Source organism: Phyllostomus hastatus, unplaced genomic scaffold, assembly GCF_019186645.2.
Source record: "Phyllostomus hastatus isolate PE091 unplaced genomic scaffold, TTU_PhHast_1.1 phas_scaffold_1674, whole genome shotgun sequence".
In the NCBI taxonomy this organism is placed as follows: Eukaryota; Metazoa; Chordata; class Mammalia; order Chiroptera; family Phyllostomidae; genus Phyllostomus; species Phyllostomus hastatus.
Window position 1 is genome coordinate 916,224 of NW_025334011.1, and position 20,349 is coordinate 936,572.

General features: G+C 35.6%; 1 protein-coding gene across 1 annotated transcript in view; it reads left to right on the forward strand.

Annotated features, from left to right (window-relative positions):
• DCK (deoxycytidine kinase) overlaps positions 1 to 20,349 on the forward strand; it is a 36,165-nt gene that overhangs the window by 12,894 nt on the left and 2,922 nt on the right. The window contains exons 2-5 of the mRNA XM_045858020.1: positions 377 to 492; positions 17,250 to 17,443; positions 18,357 to 18,504; positions 20,092 to 20,207. Coding sequence (XP_045713976.1) covers positions 377 to 492; positions 17,250 to 17,443; positions 18,357 to 18,504; positions 20,092 to 20,207 — 574 coding nt within the window. The remainder of the gene's footprint in view (positions 1 to 376; positions 493 to 17,249; positions 17,444 to 18,356; positions 18,505 to 20,091; positions 20,208 to 20,349) is intronic.

A 20,349-nucleotide genomic window follows, 5' to 3' on the forward strand; every position in this document is an offset into this window, starting at 1 on the left:
GTTATATATAGTAAATATATAAACCAGTAACATAACCATTTTTTACCATTAGCAAGTATTATGTACTGCACATATTTGTATGTGCTATACTTTCATACAACTGGCAGCGAAGTAGGTTCGTTTACACCAGCATGACTGCAAACATGTGGGTATTACATTGTGCTAAGACATTCAGGATATCTACATGTCTCTAAATGATAGGAATATTTCAGCTCCATTATAATGTTTACGAAACCACCATAATATGTATGGTTCAACATTGACCAAAATGTCAATGCTGTGCATGACTTTAAATTTTGAAAAGCTGATAACTATTTTGGCCTTTTTTTTTCCTGCTAAGTTTTCTTCCTCAGTTTTACTTTTTCTCTCACAATAGGTGCAGGAAAGACAACATTTGTGAATATCCTTAAACAAGTCTGTGAGGATTGGGAAGTGGTTCCTGAACCTGTTGCCAGATGGTGCAATGTTCAAAGTACTCAAGATGAATTTCAGGTATGAAAATAAAATTTAACTAAATAAAATAAAAACCATTTGGTTTACAGAAGCAGTGGTATTTAATCTCTTGGGTTTTTGCTTGTTTTTCCTTTTGCCAATAAAACTTTCAAATCTACCTTTAAGTCTTTATGTTCATCTGGACAATGGTTACAGGGATGTTTATCTACATATGTAAACAATGAACGATATGCACCTAAGATTTATGCACTTTATTGCACCTAAGAAAAATTTTAAGTTTTCAAAAATTAGTGGAAAAGTTTTTAAAAAATCTAATTGCAAGTTAAATTCCTTGAGTGGCTTTTTACGTTAAAAAAACAAACAAGAAAAACAAAAGCAACTACACAATAACTGAATTTTATTAGTTTTCCTTTCAAGTCTTTTGTCTTAAAGCGCATAATTTATCTCCCATTTCTTTGTCCTGTCAGTTTTGTCAGACTTTCATCCTGGACACAAGTTTCAATTTCCCAGCATTTTTCATCCTATGTTGTGAGTGAGGAAGTGGGAATAACAGTTAAGTTTTATTTTGTTTATTATAAAATTTTGTAGTATATGTGTATGAAATATGAAAGGAATGCAATCTAATTGCTAAGATTTTTATTTCTGGAGAAACGAGAATCAAAACTGAAAACAGCATGGCTGTGTAGTAGAAGCCTTCAAAATGGAAATGTGTGCTAGAAATTTTGTTAGAGCTGAGGACAGGGTTGAAAAAAGCCTGTTTTAGAGTTTAGCTGTTGGTATGAGGAATCTGGAAATAATATTTGAGTACTGAAAATGTGATATATATAAAATAGTAAGATAATCTGTAAACTTGGAGGATATATGGTTTTCAATGACCATAAATATTTTCTCACATACCTGTTTGCCAAGCATAGTTAACTTTAGGCCCATCTCATACACCCCAGTCCTTAGAATAACCAAGACTAAAGCTTGTAGGGACTTCTTTCCTATATGGCTGCCTTTTTTTAAGAAATTGATATTTCCGTTCGGGAAAGGCATGGTTAGCCTTAAATAGAAATTTTTTTTTAAGATACAGATACACTTTTACTAGATAACTTCACAACAATTACTTTTAAGGTCAGTTCTGAAAATATGATCTTTCTTTGTGTCTCTCCCTTTGGTAAATATACCAAATATATTTGGTAAATATAACGTTATTATAAAAATAATGCTGCACAACTCTACCTCAGGCCACATCCAAAATTAAAAAAAATGGCTGTTTCATTCCTAGTTTTGACTAAATGGTTTCCCTAATTCTTATGTCCTCAAACACACCCTTTAAATCTCCAGCCAAAGACCTGGCTGTTGGAAAAAATGTTAATTTGTAAAGTACACCATTTACATACTATCTTGAGGGGAGGGCAATCAGTAGAATTTTAAAATGGGTAACTTTATTTGCTTCTTTCTTTTGATACTTTGTATTGACATATTATGTAACTATAGAAAAGTATATGAAACTTATGTACAGTTTGAAGAAAAATGTTAATCTTTGTAGCCATCATCCAGGTCAAGAAGGAGAACATCACTATCCTTCTAGAAATCCTTCTCAGGTTATGATATTTCATTCCCTGGGTAGCAACTTCACTGGGGTAATAACTCATAAAATAACTCTTGTGATAATAATTTTCCAGTTTTCTAAAAATAGTTTTACCGTACACGAACAGGGCTCTAAGAAATATAACTTAATTTTGTCTGTTTTTGAGTGTTTTATAAATGAAGTCAACTGTTTGCATTTTTTCCTCTTGTATCTTTTGCTTGATAAGTTTATGAAAATTGTCCATATTGCATGCAGCTTTAGCTTGTTCATTTTCATTTGCTATGTAATATTAAATTGTATTCCCCTGTCACTGTTTGTCCATTCTGTACCTGAGATTAGTCTTTGAGTGGTTTCTAGCTTAGTTGCTGTAAAAACAGCTCTGTAGTGAACATGAATCCTGGTACACATATGCATGCAAGATTTTCTCTAGGGATAAAGTAAAATTATTGGGTGGAGGGGTAAATGTGTGATGTCTGTTTTCCAAAGTGTTTTCACCAGTTTACATTCCCTACAGTGTACTCAAGTTGTTATTACTCTGTATCTTTGCCAATATTTGGTATTGTTCAGCTTCCTAATTTTTGTCATTCTAATGAATGTTTAATGTTTTTTATATTTTTCATGTGTATTTCCCTGATTGTTAATGAGATTGTGCTCCTTATTTAAATTAATGAATTTATTTTTCCTTTTTTAAAAATTTCTTTTGTGAAGTTCTTGTTTAGGGCCTTCTGCCCATTTTCCTTTGGGTCTTATGTCTTCCCCCACCCTGTATTTTTACCTCCCGAAGTATGTCTCATGGCCTCTTTCACTGAAGTGCCCTACTGAAGTTTGCTTACCTTTAGAAATGAGAGACATGGGCTCTAAAAATACCTGTTTTGTGTTGTTAACTAGTGTCCCAATAAATTCAATAAAAAGGAAATAACAAAATAAAAATTTCTTTCTTCCTCCACACCCCATTTCTGTGATTAACCAACAGTGTAGTTATTCTCAGGTTTTAGGTAGAATGTAGTCAAATTAAACCAAGTTCAGAAATAGAGAAGGGATTCTTTCATTGGGGCAGTGTTAAGACTAGATTGGATTAAGTAGCCTCTATTTAAGGTCTGTTCTAGTCTTAGTATCATAAAATTCTCACTCATGTTAAATATGTATGACTGATTTGTTGACACATTAAATGCTCTGCCTCTCTACCTCACATTAACCCAGGGCACAGAAACTGATATATAAAAACCAAAATGCCAAAATTTTAATTTGTAGAGAGAAATAAGTAATTATCAGATTCATCAAATTAGGTCAGTCTGTTTTCCTGGTAGGCCTATAATTCTCAGCTAGTAGAGGAAACTTAAGAATCTCAAGGATTTGAGGTACTTTTTAAACTAAACAGTTCCTTGGAAATTTAAATATGTGGTTGCTTCCTGGTTAAAAATTACTGCCTTAGTAAATCACTGTTAATGTCGGTAGTATATTGAACCCAGTTAATAAGGAGAGGAGAGGTTGAAAACATTGCATTAATATACATGGGAATATAATTTATAATAAGGTTGTATGTTAAGTTTAGACTAAGAGCCCAGGGGATTAATTATATTATCTTAATGACTGATGTCATCAGACTATGACACATTGATGCATCTGTCTCCATTCTGAGAATCTTTTAGCTTCATGGGTCTGATACTCATGTTTCTGAGATGGGTTATTTTCTTCACATGTACTGTAGTCAAAATTCCAAACTGATGTTTCTTTAAAACTACCATGGAGATGCCATTATTATTATTATTATTACTATTATTATTATACATTTATCAGTTTACTGTAATCCAGTCATATCTCTACAATGTTACAATTTAATGAACTTCATTGGATTTTGGTGCACGTTCTGTGAGGATAGCTTTATTTTTGTGTGTGTATTGAGAACTACTATGTTGTTAGTCCTCTGTACTTCTAGGTGGACTTTCAGTGGTATAGGGTGGCACCTGGGGAAGCTGAGGGAAGTCTCAGTCCTATTCTAGTTTTTTGTCACAGAACAAGAAATGATTCAAGAGCATGACAGAAGGACTTAGCAAAGCACAGTAAATTCATTAAAGTGATAGTATGCATTGGAGAAGGGAGATCCAGCAACCTTGGAGAATGAGATGCTCTGGTGGGGTCTAGGTAGAAGGTTTTTTTAAATGTAGGTGGGAGGTAGGAGAGAATAGGGTGGTCCTCTGCTTCTGACTCTGGTAGGATGACTGCCAGTGCAGCTTATTCTTGTCTGTCCTCTTCAAATAGTGATTTCTTTTTGGTCTTCCCAGTTTAGGAAACTGGGGCAGGGAACAGGTGGTCAGTGAAGGTAGTGTCAATGACATTCCATCCAAAATGGAGGAGACAGGTAGAGCCTGAGGCCTTTGTTCCCTATTCTAACTTTCCTGCCACATGAGGATAGTTTTTGGGGGTACAGGGTTTTGGAGTGTGAAGGTAGTGGTGGGTGAGTGGGTTCTCAGTATCTGTATACCTTTTTTTCTCCCTGGATCTCCTCTAAATTCAAGAAGTGGGATCTTTTTCATCTTGGATTCCTTCTTCAGACCCAGCCCTGATGTAATGTTTGGGGTTATAGTATGAATTACCCACTGTCCAAATCTCAACTTTCTAAGAATATCATCAGCAGTGAAAAATACACTGTCTTCAGATGTAACCCTTGCAAGACCAGTCCTACTTTGGATATTCTCCATTAAATCATACGTTTTGGCAGTTGGTGTACAATTGGAAGAGTTGGGCTGTTGGTACTTTTGATGTATTCCTCTAGTCAGTAAGTAAATTTGCACCTGCATGCTTAGCTTGTTGTTGTTTTTTTTTTAAGCTTTTTTTTAAACTTGTCACCAAGTGGCTGTAGTGTTGCTATACTGTTGATAAGCTTCTGCAGATACTAGCAAAACAATAAGGCTAAATGCCCCAAAAGATGTATCTCCCCTCCCCTCCCTTCGCCTCCCATGTTAGGATTGCCTTTAAAACAGCATGTCAGACTCAATTTCACCAGGGGCCACATCAGTCTCGCAGTTGCCTTCAAAGGGCCAAATGAAATTTTAGGGCTGTAGAAATGTAATTACTCCTTAACCAGTAAGTGAGAGCTTTTCACTACCACTGGGTAGAAACATGGTGCCGGGCCGTATACAACAAGGTGGAGGGCCAGATTTGGCCCACGGGCCCTGTGTGTGCCACCTGTGCTTTAAAACATACCATGCAGATGATTATCGATCTTTTTATTGAAGGTTTCTGTCAAATAACAATGTGCTTTATGTGGTGATTTATGTTATTATGTAGCCCAGAGCTTTGATTTGATTTATTTTTGAGTATTATTCTTTTTTGTTTATTTTTGAAATATGATTGTGAGGGAGATATCTGTGATCTGTCATGTTTTCTCATTGAGCTGAATTCTTTTGTAGTTCTTTGTTACTAATCATCAAATCCTATTTTACTTTTATCCAATACTTCTTACCACTAAGAAACCACTGAAAAATTAATAACTAAGAGAAAGAAGGGATAAAATATACTCATCTATGAAAAAAACAGTTTTTAACAAGTCATTGTTAAACTAGTCATTGTTAAACAAGTCATTGTTTAACAAGTCATATGTTTTTAATAAGTCATTCTTGGAAATTAATTAAAAATGCTCAGTAAAGTACTTTCATTCATACCTTCTGACATCCTGATAATTTTTTTTAAAGATTTTTAAAATTTACTTTTAGGAAGATGGGAAAGGAGAGAGGAGGGAGAGAAACATCTATCAGTTGCCTCTCATACACTGTCAACTGGGGACCTGGCCCGCAACACAGGAATGTGCCCTGACAGGGAATGGAACCAGCGACAGTTCGAAGGCTGGTGCTCAATCCACTGAGTCACACCAGCCAGGGCATGATAACTTTTTTATTTAATTTATTTATATTTAGAGAGAGGGGAAGGCAGGGAGAAAGAGTGGGAGAGAAATATCAATGTGTAAGAGATATCAATCAGTTGCCTCCTATGTGCCCCCCAACTGGGAACCAACCTGCAACCCAGGCACATGCTCTCTCCTGGAATCAAACTAGGACCTTTTGCTTTGCACCACTACGCCCAACCAACTGAACCATACTTGTTAGGGTTCGCCTGCTAACTTTTGTTTACTGTTTTATGATTATTTTGTGTAATGGACTCTTGATTCTTTTTGAATGAACTTAATTCAACTCTTTGGCAATGTTTACAAAGGTTAGACTAGAATTAAAAGATAAATGATTTTGTATTTTTACTTGATATTTTTGGTTTTCACTTATATTAGCAGTAATCTTTTTTTGGTAAAATAATGTGTTCTATCATGAAGTGAAATAGAATTACAGATATGAACTATAGAAACAGAATAAAACTTATCTATAATTCCACCACCTATATGTTTAGGCAAGAGAGATTACATTTATTGGGATATTCAAATAAATGGAGAAGTGTGAGACATTTTCCCAAAGAGGACATACAGATGGACAGTAGACATATAAAAAAATGCTCAGTGTCACTAGTTATCAGAGAAATGCAAATTAAAACCACAATGAGATATCACCTTACATGTGTCAGAATGGCTGTCATCAATAAATCCATAAACAACAAGCGTTGGTGAAGATGTGGATAAAAGGGAACCTTAGTGTATTGTTGGTAGGAATGAAAATTGGTGCAGCCACAATGGAAAGTAGTAGGAAGGTTCCTCAAAAAGTTAAAAATGGAACTGCCTATGACCCAGTAATTCCACTTCTGCATATATCTCTGAAGAAACCCAAAACACTAATTTGAAAGAATTTACACACCTCTGTGTTCATTGCAGTGTTATTTACAATAGCCAAGAAGTAGAAGCAACTCCAGTGCCCATCAGTAGATGAGTGGATAAAAAGCTGTGGTATGTATGTGCAATGGATTATTACTTGGCCATGAAAAAGAATGAAAACTTAACACTTGTGACAGCGTCAGTGGGTCTGGAGGGGATTATGCCAAGTGAAATAAGTCAGAAAAAGACAAATTGGATATTTTGGAAAGACTAAGTGGATATTATTAGACTCTAAAGAGCAAAATAAACAAACAAAATAGAAACAGATAAAGAGAACAAACTGATGGTTGTCAGAAGGTAGAGGAATTGGAGACTGGGTGAAAAAGGTGAAGGAATTAAAAACTACACATTGGCAGTCATGAAATAGTTTCAGGATGTGAAATACAGCATAGGGAATATGGTCAATCATATAGTAATAACTGTGTATGGTGCCAGGTGGGTACTTGAAATATTGAGGGGACACTTTATATAAAGTATATGATTGTCTAACCATTGTGCTGTGCACCTGAAACTAATATAAAATAATACTGCATGTAAACTGTAATTGAAAAATAATTTTTTAAAAAGGAAACGTATGATCTTTTATTGCATGATTAACTTTTATTATGGTAAGAAACATAAATTTTACCATCTTAACCATTTTTAAGTGTATGGTTCAGTAGTGTTAAGTATATTTACAATATTGTGAAACACCTCTGGAACCTTTTCATCTTGCAGAATTGAAACTATTTATTAAAGAACTCCCCTTTCCCCCCTCTGCCCAGCCCTTGGTAACTACCATTCTATTTTATGTATCTGTGAATTTGACTGTGTTAGATACCTCATCTAAGTGGAATTATACCAATTTGTCCTTTTTTTGACTCACCTATTTCACCTAGCATATTATCCTCAGGGTTCTTCAGAAAAAATCCCAAACTTCTGCTCATTAGCTATGTAAAGAGCCCTGTTTAAAGTCTGTTTTATCTCAGTATTCACAGTGCATAGTAAATTGATCAAAAGTGTTTTTCAAATGAACCAGGTTCACTTTTGATAGATTTTATTAAGTGTATCAGGTAGATTTAAGGTAATAGTTGCTGCTGTAATAAACTCTAAAATCTCTGTGGTTCAGGCCCTGGCCGGGTAGTTCAATAGTTGAGCATTGTCCTGATAAGTAGTGGGTTTGATCCCTGCTCAGGGTACATCCCAGAATCAACCAATGAATACACAAGTAAGTGGAACAACAAATTTATGTCTCTTCCTTTCTCTAAAATCAATAAATAAAAATTTAAAAAAACCTTCAAAACTATCTCTAGTTCAAAATGAAATTTGATTCTTCAGTCAGAGCACAATACAGTATGGTATTTGGTGGATGGCATGCTGTGCTGTGACTCAGGGACCCAGGTCCCTTCTACCTTGTAGCTCATCCAACCTCTGGGACAGTGCTTCAAACTTTAGTGTTTAGATTCACCTAGAACACTTGTTAAAACAGATTTTGACCCTAGCCCTGGTTTCTGATTTAATAGGTCTGGGGTGGGAGGTGCTGAAAATTTGCATTTCTTACAAGTTTCCAAGTCATGTTAATACAGCTGCTTTGGGGACCTACTTCAATACCCCTGTCCTGGAGCTTAAGTTGAGAACCACACTGTAGGGCCTTGATGTCCTTTGCTTTCAGCTTATGGATAAAGAAAGAGAATCATAACATTTGAGAGATTTTTATGGTTTAAGCCTGGAAATGGTATACATTGTGTCTGCTCTGCTTCCATTGGGCAGAAGTGAGTCACATGGTCACAATTTACTACCAGGGAGGCTGGAAAATAGAGCCTACCTGTGTGTCCAGAAGGAAGAAGGAGCTGGCTTTAGAGGACATAGACCATTGTCTGCCATACACATATATCTAAGTTGAAGTACCTTAAATTTATATTTAAATATAATTTAAACTCAAAAAGTACCATGTTTAACTTATGTGAAAGTTGTAAAGACAAAAAATTGTTTTTATGGTTAGTTTTAGTTTTAAATTACACTTATACTAGTAAATTTGTATTTCTTGTTAGCGAATTCTCTATTGTGTGTGTAGTTATGTAAAATTATCCATATCTGATAAAATTATTAAAATACAGAGCATAAGCACTACATTAATCATCCACATAGTATTCAAGTATCTCCCTTCAGTAAATTAAATGTAAGTATTGTTTACTTACTTTTTAAATAGCAGTACAACATTTTGGAAAGAATATGGCTTTAGAGTCAATCCTAGGTGTGAATCCTAGTTTTGTTGCTTACAAGGTATATTGATGTTAACAATATTCTGCCTCTTTGAGCCCTGTTTTTTAATCTGAAAAATGGGGCCAGTAACGACTATTTCATAGGAGTGAGAAAATATATGTAAATAAATGCAAAATGAATGTAAATGTATGCCTCATATATGTAAAATATGAGACAATAAATGGTAGGTATTATAATTGTCATTAAATTACATTATCTTGATGAAGGGATATTTTGAGCAATGAAACATATTAGCTCTTCAAATATTCTATGTTTTCTGCTTCTAAGACATTAAAGTAAACTTTTAGAAGAAAATAAATATGGCTTTTCTGCTCATATTTCTAAGCACATTCGTTTAAAAAAAACATGTCATTTAAGCTGGGGATAATGTAACCCAGGATAGTGCAGAGTAATCCAAGACTTAAAAGGAGTTAAAGAAGAAACATTTACCCAGACCAGTAGGAGGGGTAGAGAGGACTCGCAGCAAGGCTCGGCTGGAGGACTGGGGCGGGCAAGGCTGAGGGCTGGCGGACCTGGTGAGGAGGTGGATTTTGTACTGGTCGGTCCAACATTCGGGTGCAGATAAACTAGGAGGAGCAGCTGGGGAGCGAGACAGACTACTCAACTTAGGGCTCCAGCTTGGGGCAATAAAGCCTCAAACCTCTGACTGAAAACACCTGAGGGGGTAGAGGCAGCACTGGGAGAAACTCCCAGCCTCACAGGAGAGTTTGTTGGAGAGACCCACAGGGTCCTAGAGCGTACACAAGACCACCAACCCAGGAATCAGCACCAGAAGGGCCCAGTTTGATTGTGGGAAGCGGGGGAAGTGATGAAAAACTGTCAGAGAGCAGAGCAAGCTGCATTGTTCCCTCTCAGACCCCTCACCCACAGACAGGGTCACAACCAGCCACTTGCCCTGCACTGGTGAATGCCCAAGGCTCTGCCCCTTACTATGTAACAGGAGCACTGAGGAGGAAAAAGAAAAAGCCCAAATGAAAGAACAGTTCAAAGCTCCAGAAAAAAAAACACAACTAAGCGACAAAGAGATAGCCAACCTATCAGATGCACAGTTCAAAACACTGGTTATCAGGATGCTCCAGGAACTCTCTGGGTACTTCAACAGCATAGAAAAGACCCAGACAGTAATGAAGATCACGTTATGTGAAATAAAGAAAAATCTACAGGGAACCAACAGTGACGGGAAGGAACCAGGACTGAAATCAACGGTTTGGGGCAGAAGAAAGAAACATTTAACTAGAACAGAATGAAGAAACAAGAATTCAAAAAATGAGAACCTTAGGGACCTCCAGATCATCTATAAATATTCCAACATCTGAATCATGGGGGTGCCAGAAGGAGAAGAGGAAGAGTGAGAAATTGAAAACTTATTTGAAAAAATAATGAAGGAGAACTTCCCCATTCTGGCAAAAGAAATAGACTTTCAGGAGGTCCAGGAAGCTCAGAGAATCCCAAAAAAGTTGGACCGAAGAAGGAACACACCAAGGCACATCATAATTACATTAGACAAGATTAAAGATAAGGAGAGAATCTTAAAAGCAGCAAGAGAAAAGGAGACAGTTACATACAAAGGAGTTCCTATTAGACTGTCAGCTGCTTTCTTAAAAGAAACCTTGTAGGCAAGAAGGGACTGGCAGGAAGTATTTGATGTCATGAAAGGCAAGGACCTACATCCAAGATGACTCTGTCCAGCAAAGCTATCATCTATAATAGAAGGGCAGATAAAGTGCTTCCCAGATAAGGTCAAGTTAAAGGAGTTCATCATCACCCAGCCCTTATTATATGAAATGTTAAAGGGACTTATCTAAGAAGAAGATAAAAAATATGAACACTGCCTTGGCTGGCGTAGCTCAGTGGATTGAGTGCGGGCTGCGAACCAAAGCATTGCAGGTTCGATTCCCAGTCAGGGCACATGCCTGGGTTGCAGGCCATGGCCCCCAGCAACTGCACATTGATGTTTCTCTCTCTCTCTTTCTCCTTCCCTTCCCTCTCTAAAAATAAATAAATAAATAAAATCTTTAAAAAAAACATGAACACTAAAATGACAACAAACTCACAGCTGTTAACTGACCCTTAAAAAATATCAAAAACTAAGTGAACAACTAAAACAGGAACAGAATCACAGAAATGGAGATACATGGAGGGTTATCAGTGGGGGAGTCGGAGGGGGAGAGGAGGAAATGGTACAGAGAATAAGTAGCATAAATGGTAGGTATAAAATAGACAGGGGGAGGTTAAGAATAGTATAGGAAGTATATAAGCCAAAGACCCATGGACATGAATTAAAGGGGGGGAATGTGGGTGGGAGGGGGTGTGCAGGGTGGAGGGGAATAAAGGGGGAAAATGGGACAACTGTAATAACATAGTCAATGAAATATATTTAAAAAGATTAATGTGGTATATTCATAGGGTATTTACATATACTTTTGACACAATCTTAAAAACTTATGTTCTGATTAGAAGGAGCTGTCAGTGGAGGGACTTGAATGAGACAACCATGTTGACAACTTGACCTCAAAGGAGGAAATAAAAAATACCAAAAAAGTAGACAAGGATAAAAAGGAATATCAATTTGGATTCATTTAGTATAAGATCAAATAGCAACTTGAACAATTTGTGCCTGATATTTTTACATGTAGAATGGAAGCTTGTGCTGTAGCGTTAACTTCTCTCATACATCCAACAGTCAGTATTACATAAAGTTGTTTCTATTACTAAGAATAATTTTCAAATACTGTATTTACTGGGGTAGGAATGAAATACATAGTGTCCTCTCCCTATAAAAATAACTATGGAAAAAAGTTTTGGTTGAGTTGAAAAATTTCATTTAGCTGGAGAAAATTCGCTTTTATGAAACATTTTCTTCCTGGAGAATGCTGAATAAGTGGGGAGTCAATTTATAATTAAATTAACAAAGGCTCTTTAATGGAATGTTCATAAAAGTAAAAAATAAAAAAGTAAATTTATTCTTTAAGCAGTTTGGGAAGGCAACTACAACCTTATTTTAGTTCATTAGTTGCTGAGTGTTTTCTACACAGACCTATTGTTGACTATTAGCCTCTTTCTATTTTATACTTTCTATTTCAAATTTGAGAGGAAGATTCACTTAACTATGTGGTTTGTGCCATGTATTTGCATGGTTTTTAATTCTTAACTAAACTTTGAGATCAGTTGTAATATTCATACTTACGGATTTTTTTTAATAGAGGAAAACCACCTACTTGGAGCATGAATTTTCAGGAAGCACTTAGGGGTATTTACTTGGACTAGGATTGAGAATAGGAATTAAGAGGTATTCCTTGAAGGTTAGTGTACAAGATCAAATACTTTACACAACTTAATGTGGAAGGTTTATGTAGCTTGACATTGCAGAAAACATCTTTAACTTCATTTGAAACAAGTTTGTTAGATTGTATTGTGACAGTTGTCATGTCAGCATGCATTTTTTAAAAGGTCAAAATTGATGAATTAAAAACATTTTTTTTAAGATTTTATTTATTTTTAGAGAGAGGGAAAGGGAAGGAGAAAGAGAGGGAGAGAAACATTAATGTGTGGTTTCCTCTCATGCACCCCCTACTGGGGACCTGGCTGGAAATCCAGGCATGTGCCCTGACTGGAAATTGAACTGGAGACCTGTACTTTGCAGGCCAGCACTCAATCCACTGAGCCACACCAGCCAAGGCAAAATTGGTGAATTTTTGTGCAGCCATTTTAATATTGAAGATGAAAAAATACGCAACATTTTTGGCACATTATGAATGTGTCCAAAGTGGATTGCGAAGTTTTGTGCTGGCGATTTCTCTCTGCATGATGCTTCATGTTCAGGTAGATGAGTTGAAGTTGATAGCGATCAAATTGAGACATTAATTTAGAACAATCAGCCTTATACCATGTGGGAGAAAGCGGACATACTAAAAATGTCCAAATCAATAAAATTATTGGTGAAAATGAAAAATGTGTTTTTTATTTTATGGAAAAAACTAAATGGACTTATTGGCTAATCCAATACTTTAAATTAGGGATTTGATTGGGTATTTTTCTAAATCATTTATGTTTATCAGAATATGTAACTATATTATATTTATGTAATAAAGATATTTGAAGCAGATACTGTATATGTGACGTTTTTAGGAGGGAAACTGCTTATTGAATAGATAAATTTGTGAGCTCTTAATTATTTTAAGACACAAGATAGCACCATTTAAAAGGTAAAGTTACTTAACTAAACAACTTGCATATATTTTCTTGTTATTGAGGAACCAAGGAGCTGTTATGTCAGATCAATATTTACTATGTTAGAAATTGAACTTGAAACTTTAAAGTTTTTCAGTTAATTCATTTAAAAATCACAGTAATTTACTGCATATTAATATAAATAACATTTTTATGAAAAATGACTTTTCCAAAACCAAAAAATTTAGTGAAAAAACATTGTTTTATATTGTACAAGTATCAAGGTGTGATTGAATAGTAAAAGCTGAATTCTCACATCTGCCTCTGTCATTGGTGGAAAACAAGTTCTTGTGGTATGGTGAGGAAAAGAATTTCTTGAGACCCACACAGGAGGATGCAACTTTTTGTGGTAAACTTTACTTTAATTTTTCTTTTTTATCCTCACCCAAGGACACTTTTTCATTCCTTTTTTAGAGAGAGAAACACTGATGCATGAGAGAGGCATTGATTGGTTGCTTTCCATATGTTCATGGACTGAGGTTCAAACCCACAACCTGGGCATGTGCCCTGACTAGGAACTGAACCCTCAACCTTTCAGTTGGTCAGATGATGCTCCAACCAACTGAGCTACACCAGCCAGGGCCCATGGTACACTTTATTGATGTAAAATTAGGGGGGTTCCCCACTGACTTCCAAATGTCCCATCTCTATCTGTTTTGCCATGGAAGAAGTCCAATCTTGTCCTCAGCAAGGCCAAAGCAAAAGCCAGTGGCCAGACTTTCTGTTCCATTTTAAATTATAGTTCAGACCAGCATCTGTTTAGTTTAGCATGTGTGAATGCTAAGCTGGCATTCCAGCTGCAGCCCATTGCTGTGCTGCGGTATTCAGGTTCCCTCCTAGAGCCTCCATGTGGGGTCTCCAGGGCCATGGACCATGGGCTATGTGGCTACTAGGGCCACATGGCTATGGAGAGAGGCCATGCATGTGCATGGGATGAGTGCTGGTCATGAGCAAGAGAGAGTGAGCACACATATTAGTTTAGTCCTTTTGGAGCCTGCAGGTGATTGCTAAGTGACCTCAATCGTCATCCAGGTAGTTTAGCTTGTTCCCCTCTGCTCCGGTGGTGGAGTTTGTCTGGCTGCTTGCCAAGTGGCTGCTAAGGCCACACAGCTATGGAGACAAAACATGTGAGCCCACCAGGCAGGCATGGGTTTCTAAGCGAGGGAGAACTTTGTTCCCCTGGGATTATATTAGGTTGGCTGTGGGATGGACTAGGTGCTTTTTCAAAAGAACCAATCAACTTTCCAGACTTTCACAGACTTTGGAGGGGTCTGCTTCCCAACCAATCCCTTCCTTTCCTTCCCCTTGCTAGACTGACAGGCCTCTTTGGTCCCACAGTGTCCTCTGTGCCTCTCAATAGTTTTCTACTGGAATGGGGAAGGGAGGAGTGTTAATCTTGTTAGCAGGTAACTACTGTAATGCCTGGCAGTGTGAAGCTGTAGCTTCCTGGCCAAGCAGGCAGGTTTATGTTCCTCAGTTTATTAAACTCAATTCAATATCTTACTTGCTTTGCTCCTGCTTTCTCATCAATAATTAGCTTAATACCAATGGTAATACTTTTGCATTTGAACTGCTGGAATATACGTGTCATGTAGTTTCTGGAAAACGACTATACATTCATGAGAGAATGAGATTGGAAAAAGGTATATTTATTATAAAAGTAGTTTTTGTTTTCTTGCAGACTCCCTGCCAGGATCTCAGGGACTCCCTAGGGCAGGGGTGTCCAACCTTTTGACGTCTTCTGTGCCACCCTGGCAGAAGAAGAGGCCACACATTAAATACATTTTGACACGTAATCACAAAAAATATCTCATAATGTTTTAAGTAAACTTACTAAAACAGTAAATTTACTGTGCCTTACACAGTAAATTTTGTGTTGGGCCACATTCACAGCCATCCTGGGCTGAATGTGCCCTGTGGGCCACAGGTTGGATACCCTGCCCTAGGGGTTCCCTTACTATACTTTGAGAACCTCTGTTATCAGTAGTAAATTAATTCATCTGTAGAAATTAAAGGCTTGATAAAAAAGACTCTAGAAATAAAGATTGTTTAAAACTGTCTAAAAGATTATTCTTTTGTATCATCACATCCAGTCTGTGTTCTTATTTCCTTATTGTCTCATAATTTTTTATGTTTGTTGATGAGTCAAAGTTCACAAGTTATATTTGGTTAATTTGTCTTCTAAATTTTAACCTATAGTTCCCTCTTCCTCTTTTTTCTTTGCAGTTTTAGTTAAAGAAACCGGTTCATTTGCCCTTGTACAATTCCCCTCATTCTGTTTTTGCCTGAGTGTGTCTCTGTGGTGTAATTTAACATGTTTCTCAATTCTCTGTATTTCCTGTAAATTTATAGGTAGATCTTTACGGGCTTGATTAGATTTAGTTTCAGTTCTTTTTTTGTAAGACTTCTTAGGTGGCAATGTATATTTTCTTTCAATTCCATCTAGAGAATATCTTTTGTAATGCTAAAATTAATCTGTTCAGCTTAATTTACACATTATAAAACTTTCTATCAGGTTTTCTCTAATGATTTTAGCATCTATTGCTAATTGTTACCCTAATCCAATTTATCATTAAGATGTTGCAAAAGATATCTTTTTCAAGTCTTCTGAATTAATTAGTTGAGATTCTTCAGTAAAGATTTTATCTTCATTCATTACTTCATTAACCTGAAATAGTATTTGTTCAGAAATGGCCAGAGTAAAATGTTTGAGACTACACACACACACACACACATATTTTTTTATCTATAAATTTTCAGAATAATTAATTGGTGCCCTAGCAACTTTCAAAGATGACTAGAGAGTTTGTTTCCTTTTTCTGGTTTTCTTTAGTATTATGAACTTACGGATTTTTGCCTCTCATTTATTATTCCTTTTGTGCCCTATGTTTTTTAATCACTGGAAGCCCCTTCACGTTGGCTCCTTTGCTCTTGGCACAGCCTCAGTAATGTTTCATAATTTCTTTGTTTCCCGAAACAATATGTATTAAGCTCATTTTGTACATTTCCTTCCCCAGACCTGGAATCAGATACGGTGACCCTAGTTTAATGGAAAATGATACTTAGAGATTGTAATCTGCATGGCAGTTCCAGTTATCTCTACAAGGTTGTCATGTTATGTTTATTTCTGTAGACCTTTTGGTTGACAGACCTAGGGAAACTATGTAGAAAGAAAAATAATTGATAAAAAAATAAAAAGAAAAATCATGAAAAAATAATAATTTCTTGATGCTATTTCCAGTTCAGATGTAAAATTACAGAGATTTTATTAGATTCTTAATTTTACATTTTTTTCTCTTATAATACTGAAAATACTGATTCTACGTTATAATTATTGAATCAAATTTTGGTAAGGATCTATTCTGTTTTATTAGAAGATTAGTGTCACAGATTCAAATAGTGAAAGGGTCATCTAAACAAATCAGGCCTTTTGAGTCTCAACAGGGAATGGTGGTGCTTATGAACTGGAAAGCACGTGTGACTTTACTATAGCTGATATTTACCAAGAGGAAATCCAGGCACAGTATTGCTTGTTTTTTTCCATTTTTATAATGAAAATATACATCCAGATATATTATGTGAAATTATTTAGCTTTTAGATATTGACAACAAATTTATATTTTTTATGAGTCCCATTTGGGCCAGACAAATAATTTTTGCCATAGGCCGTTTGTGACTTCTTATGAAAAAGATCTAAGGAATTGGTGGTTAACCTAGCTTTTTAAATTCTTCCAAGCCTCAGGTAACCTGAAAAATACTGTGGAAAAATACAGTGGAAGGAGGAAGAAGACTTACTCATTTTGATTTTGCTAATCATGATGCATTTATTTATCCAACTTCTCTTTTTGAGCTTTTAAAAAAATTAAGCTTATTGGCTATTAACTTTGCCTTTTGTTTCTTTTTTCACATTCAAAATAGGAATTGACAACATCTCAGAAAAGTGGTGGAAATGTTCTTCAGATGATGTATGAGAAACCCGAGCGATGGTCTTTTACCTTCCAGTCATATGCCTGCCTCAGTCGAATTCGAGCTCAGCTTGCTGCTCTGAATGGCAAGCTCAAAGACGCGGAGAAACCTGTAGTATATTTTGAGCGATCTGTATATAGTGACAGGTATACATAAGTAACTTGTACTTATTAGTTTGGAACCTTGGCTTAGGACTGGAATTTTTTTTTTTCTGTTTTCTGGGAATCAAATAATAAGAGAGGCTGAGTTGGGGATTTGAGATGGAAAATGACATTTAATCCTTTTAGCAGTTTGGTGCTATAAGGTGGTCATATCATTCAAATTTGCAGATAAATTTTTTTCTCTAATCCTCTTAAAATTCTCATCTGCTCTGGTTAAATCTGAATCTATATTCTAGACTCACCTGTACCAAAGAGATTTAAAAAATCTCTGAGGGGGTCTTAGAATTACCCTGCTTATGCAAGGATTTTTTTAACCTCTAGAGTTAGCTCAGAACAGAGGTTCTCAGAACCCCTTTTCATTCTTAATAATTTTGAGGAGCCCAAAGAACTTGGTGTCATATTTGTCTTTATTTTATTATAAATTAAGATTGAAAAATAGAAAAATTACTTAAAATTAACAATAATAAACCCATTACATGTAAACATAAATAACATATTAGTGAAAATTATATTTTCAAAACAAAAAATTAGTGAGAATAGCAGCATTTCATGTTTTTATGAATCTAATATCTGATTTAATAGAAGACAGCTGAGTTCTCATTAATGCTTCTATATTCAATCTGTTGAATATATTTTTTTGGTTGAAGTATAGTATATAAAGTAATCTGGCCTCTCACAGAACCCCTGGAAGAGTCTTGGGGTCTACCAGTAGTCCTTACACCACATTTTTGAGAACCACTTGCCAAGAACATAGCTTCCTATAGTTGAAGAGATAATCTGTTGTTTTTTCTGCTGTCTAAGCATTATCTAACATTCCATTTAGTAGATCCATTTTGTCTTTTTTGTTTTTGTGTGTTCTTTGGAAAGAATTTGTGTATTGATGTAGGTTCTCTTTCAGGTATATTTTTGCATCTAATTTGTATGAATCTGATTGTATGAATGAAACAGAGTGGACAATTTATCAAGACTGGCATGACTGGATGAATAACCAGTTTGGCCAAAGCCTTGAACTGGATGGAATCATTTATCTTCGAGCCACTCCAGAGGTGAGACAAATATTTGTCCCTTTGAAGAATTTTTTTTAAAGATTTTATTTATTTATTTTTAGAGGGGGAAGGGAGAGAGAGAAACATCAATGTGCAGTTGCTGGGGGCCATGGCCCACAACCTAGGCATGTGCCCTGACTGGAAATCGAACCTGCGATGCCTGGTTCACAGCCTGCGCTCAATCCACTGAGCTACACCAGCCAGGGCCCCTTTGAAAATTTAAAGTAATATTTAGAAATCTTTTCAGTGTTATGCAGTGAAGGCAATTTAGTTGAACCTCACTCCCCACCCTCTAGCTTCTCCCTTCCAAATTAGAAACTCAGAATTGTGTGGATAGAAGTGTTCTATTTTCTCAGCAAACTGGAAATCCAAATTTAGCAAGTTGTTTAGGTCCTTCTCTGTTCTTCCTCTGTTCTGTTTTTTATTATTTTTTTAACTTTTGCAGGGTTAATAAGAGGCATCTAGATTAAGATATGTAGATCACATCTAGATTAAGAAACTTGCTCAAGTAACTTCTAGAATATAGGCTTCATGAGGTGGGACTTTTGGTATTTTAATTACTGTTGAATATCTAGTGCCTAGAATAAGGCTTGAGTACATAGTAGGAGCTCAGTAAATATTTGCTGAATGAATGGCATAGTTGATGGAGCATGTCTTTCATGGTTTGGGCTTGGAATGGGTGGCTAGTAGCAGCTACAGAAGAGAAAAGACTTAGTGGACCCTTGCTGTTTTCAGTTAAGGGAGCTTCTTACTTGAAAATGTGCCTTTTCATGATAGGTCGTAACATAGCTATTGTTTAGATAGACTATTATGTAATGAATCCAGGAAGACCAAGTGGATGCCTTTCATAAAACTAATTAAATGAGAGCTCACAGTTATTAAGAAACTTGTGGTTTTGACACTGACATTCCCATTTTTCTCTGTTCTTTATTTCTATTCTGCGATAAGTAGGTTCTGATGAATGTAAATGTTGTGACTGATAGACTGAAAGAAGGCTGTAATATGTTGAATTTTCAAAGAAAACTAGGTTTCTGAGTTCAAGTGATGATTTTGTTCTAATATCACATAAACCAGAATTTAACAATAATAATTTTGAAATTTGCTTCTTTTTTGGAAAAGAATTTTTTAATTATAAAAATAGTAAATGCAAATATAGAAGAACATAAAGAATACTAATGATTTCATTGTTAGAAACATTCATAGTCAAATCTTAAAGCCTAATACAAAACTATTTTATTTCACTAATTTTTTTGATATATTTTGATTAGAGGATCAATTAATTATTTGAAAAGAGAATTTAAAATAGAAGGACAGTTTTATGCTGAATTTTTTTTGTTTTTACCAAACTTTTTTAGACAGTATATTTCTAATATGGATGCCAGAAATTTATATACTTATTTTTGAAAGTACTGTATTGTTTAAAGCCAGTAAATGGTGTGAAAAGTACTGGGAGGGAAAAGGAACTATTTCAACTTTCTAGAAGGAATAGAGATTTTGGCTCATGTGACTAAAGAGACACTTAGAGAAGACAATTTTAATGGCATTAGAAAGGAATAATCGCCCCCCTCATCTTATTGCTTACTTTAGAAATGCTTGAGCAGAATATATTTACGGGGAAGAAGTGAAGAGCAAGACATTCCTCTTGAATATTTAGAGAAGCTTCACTATAAGCATGAAAGCTGGCTCTTGCATAGAACACTGAAGTAAGACTTCTTATTTACTACTTGTTTTTAATGCCATTATCAAATTTTAATTAAAAATGTACAATGCATACAATTTTTTATTTTCCATCAATTTATTTATTACTATTGTAGGCTGTGTCAGAATTAGGTATAGATTTTGATT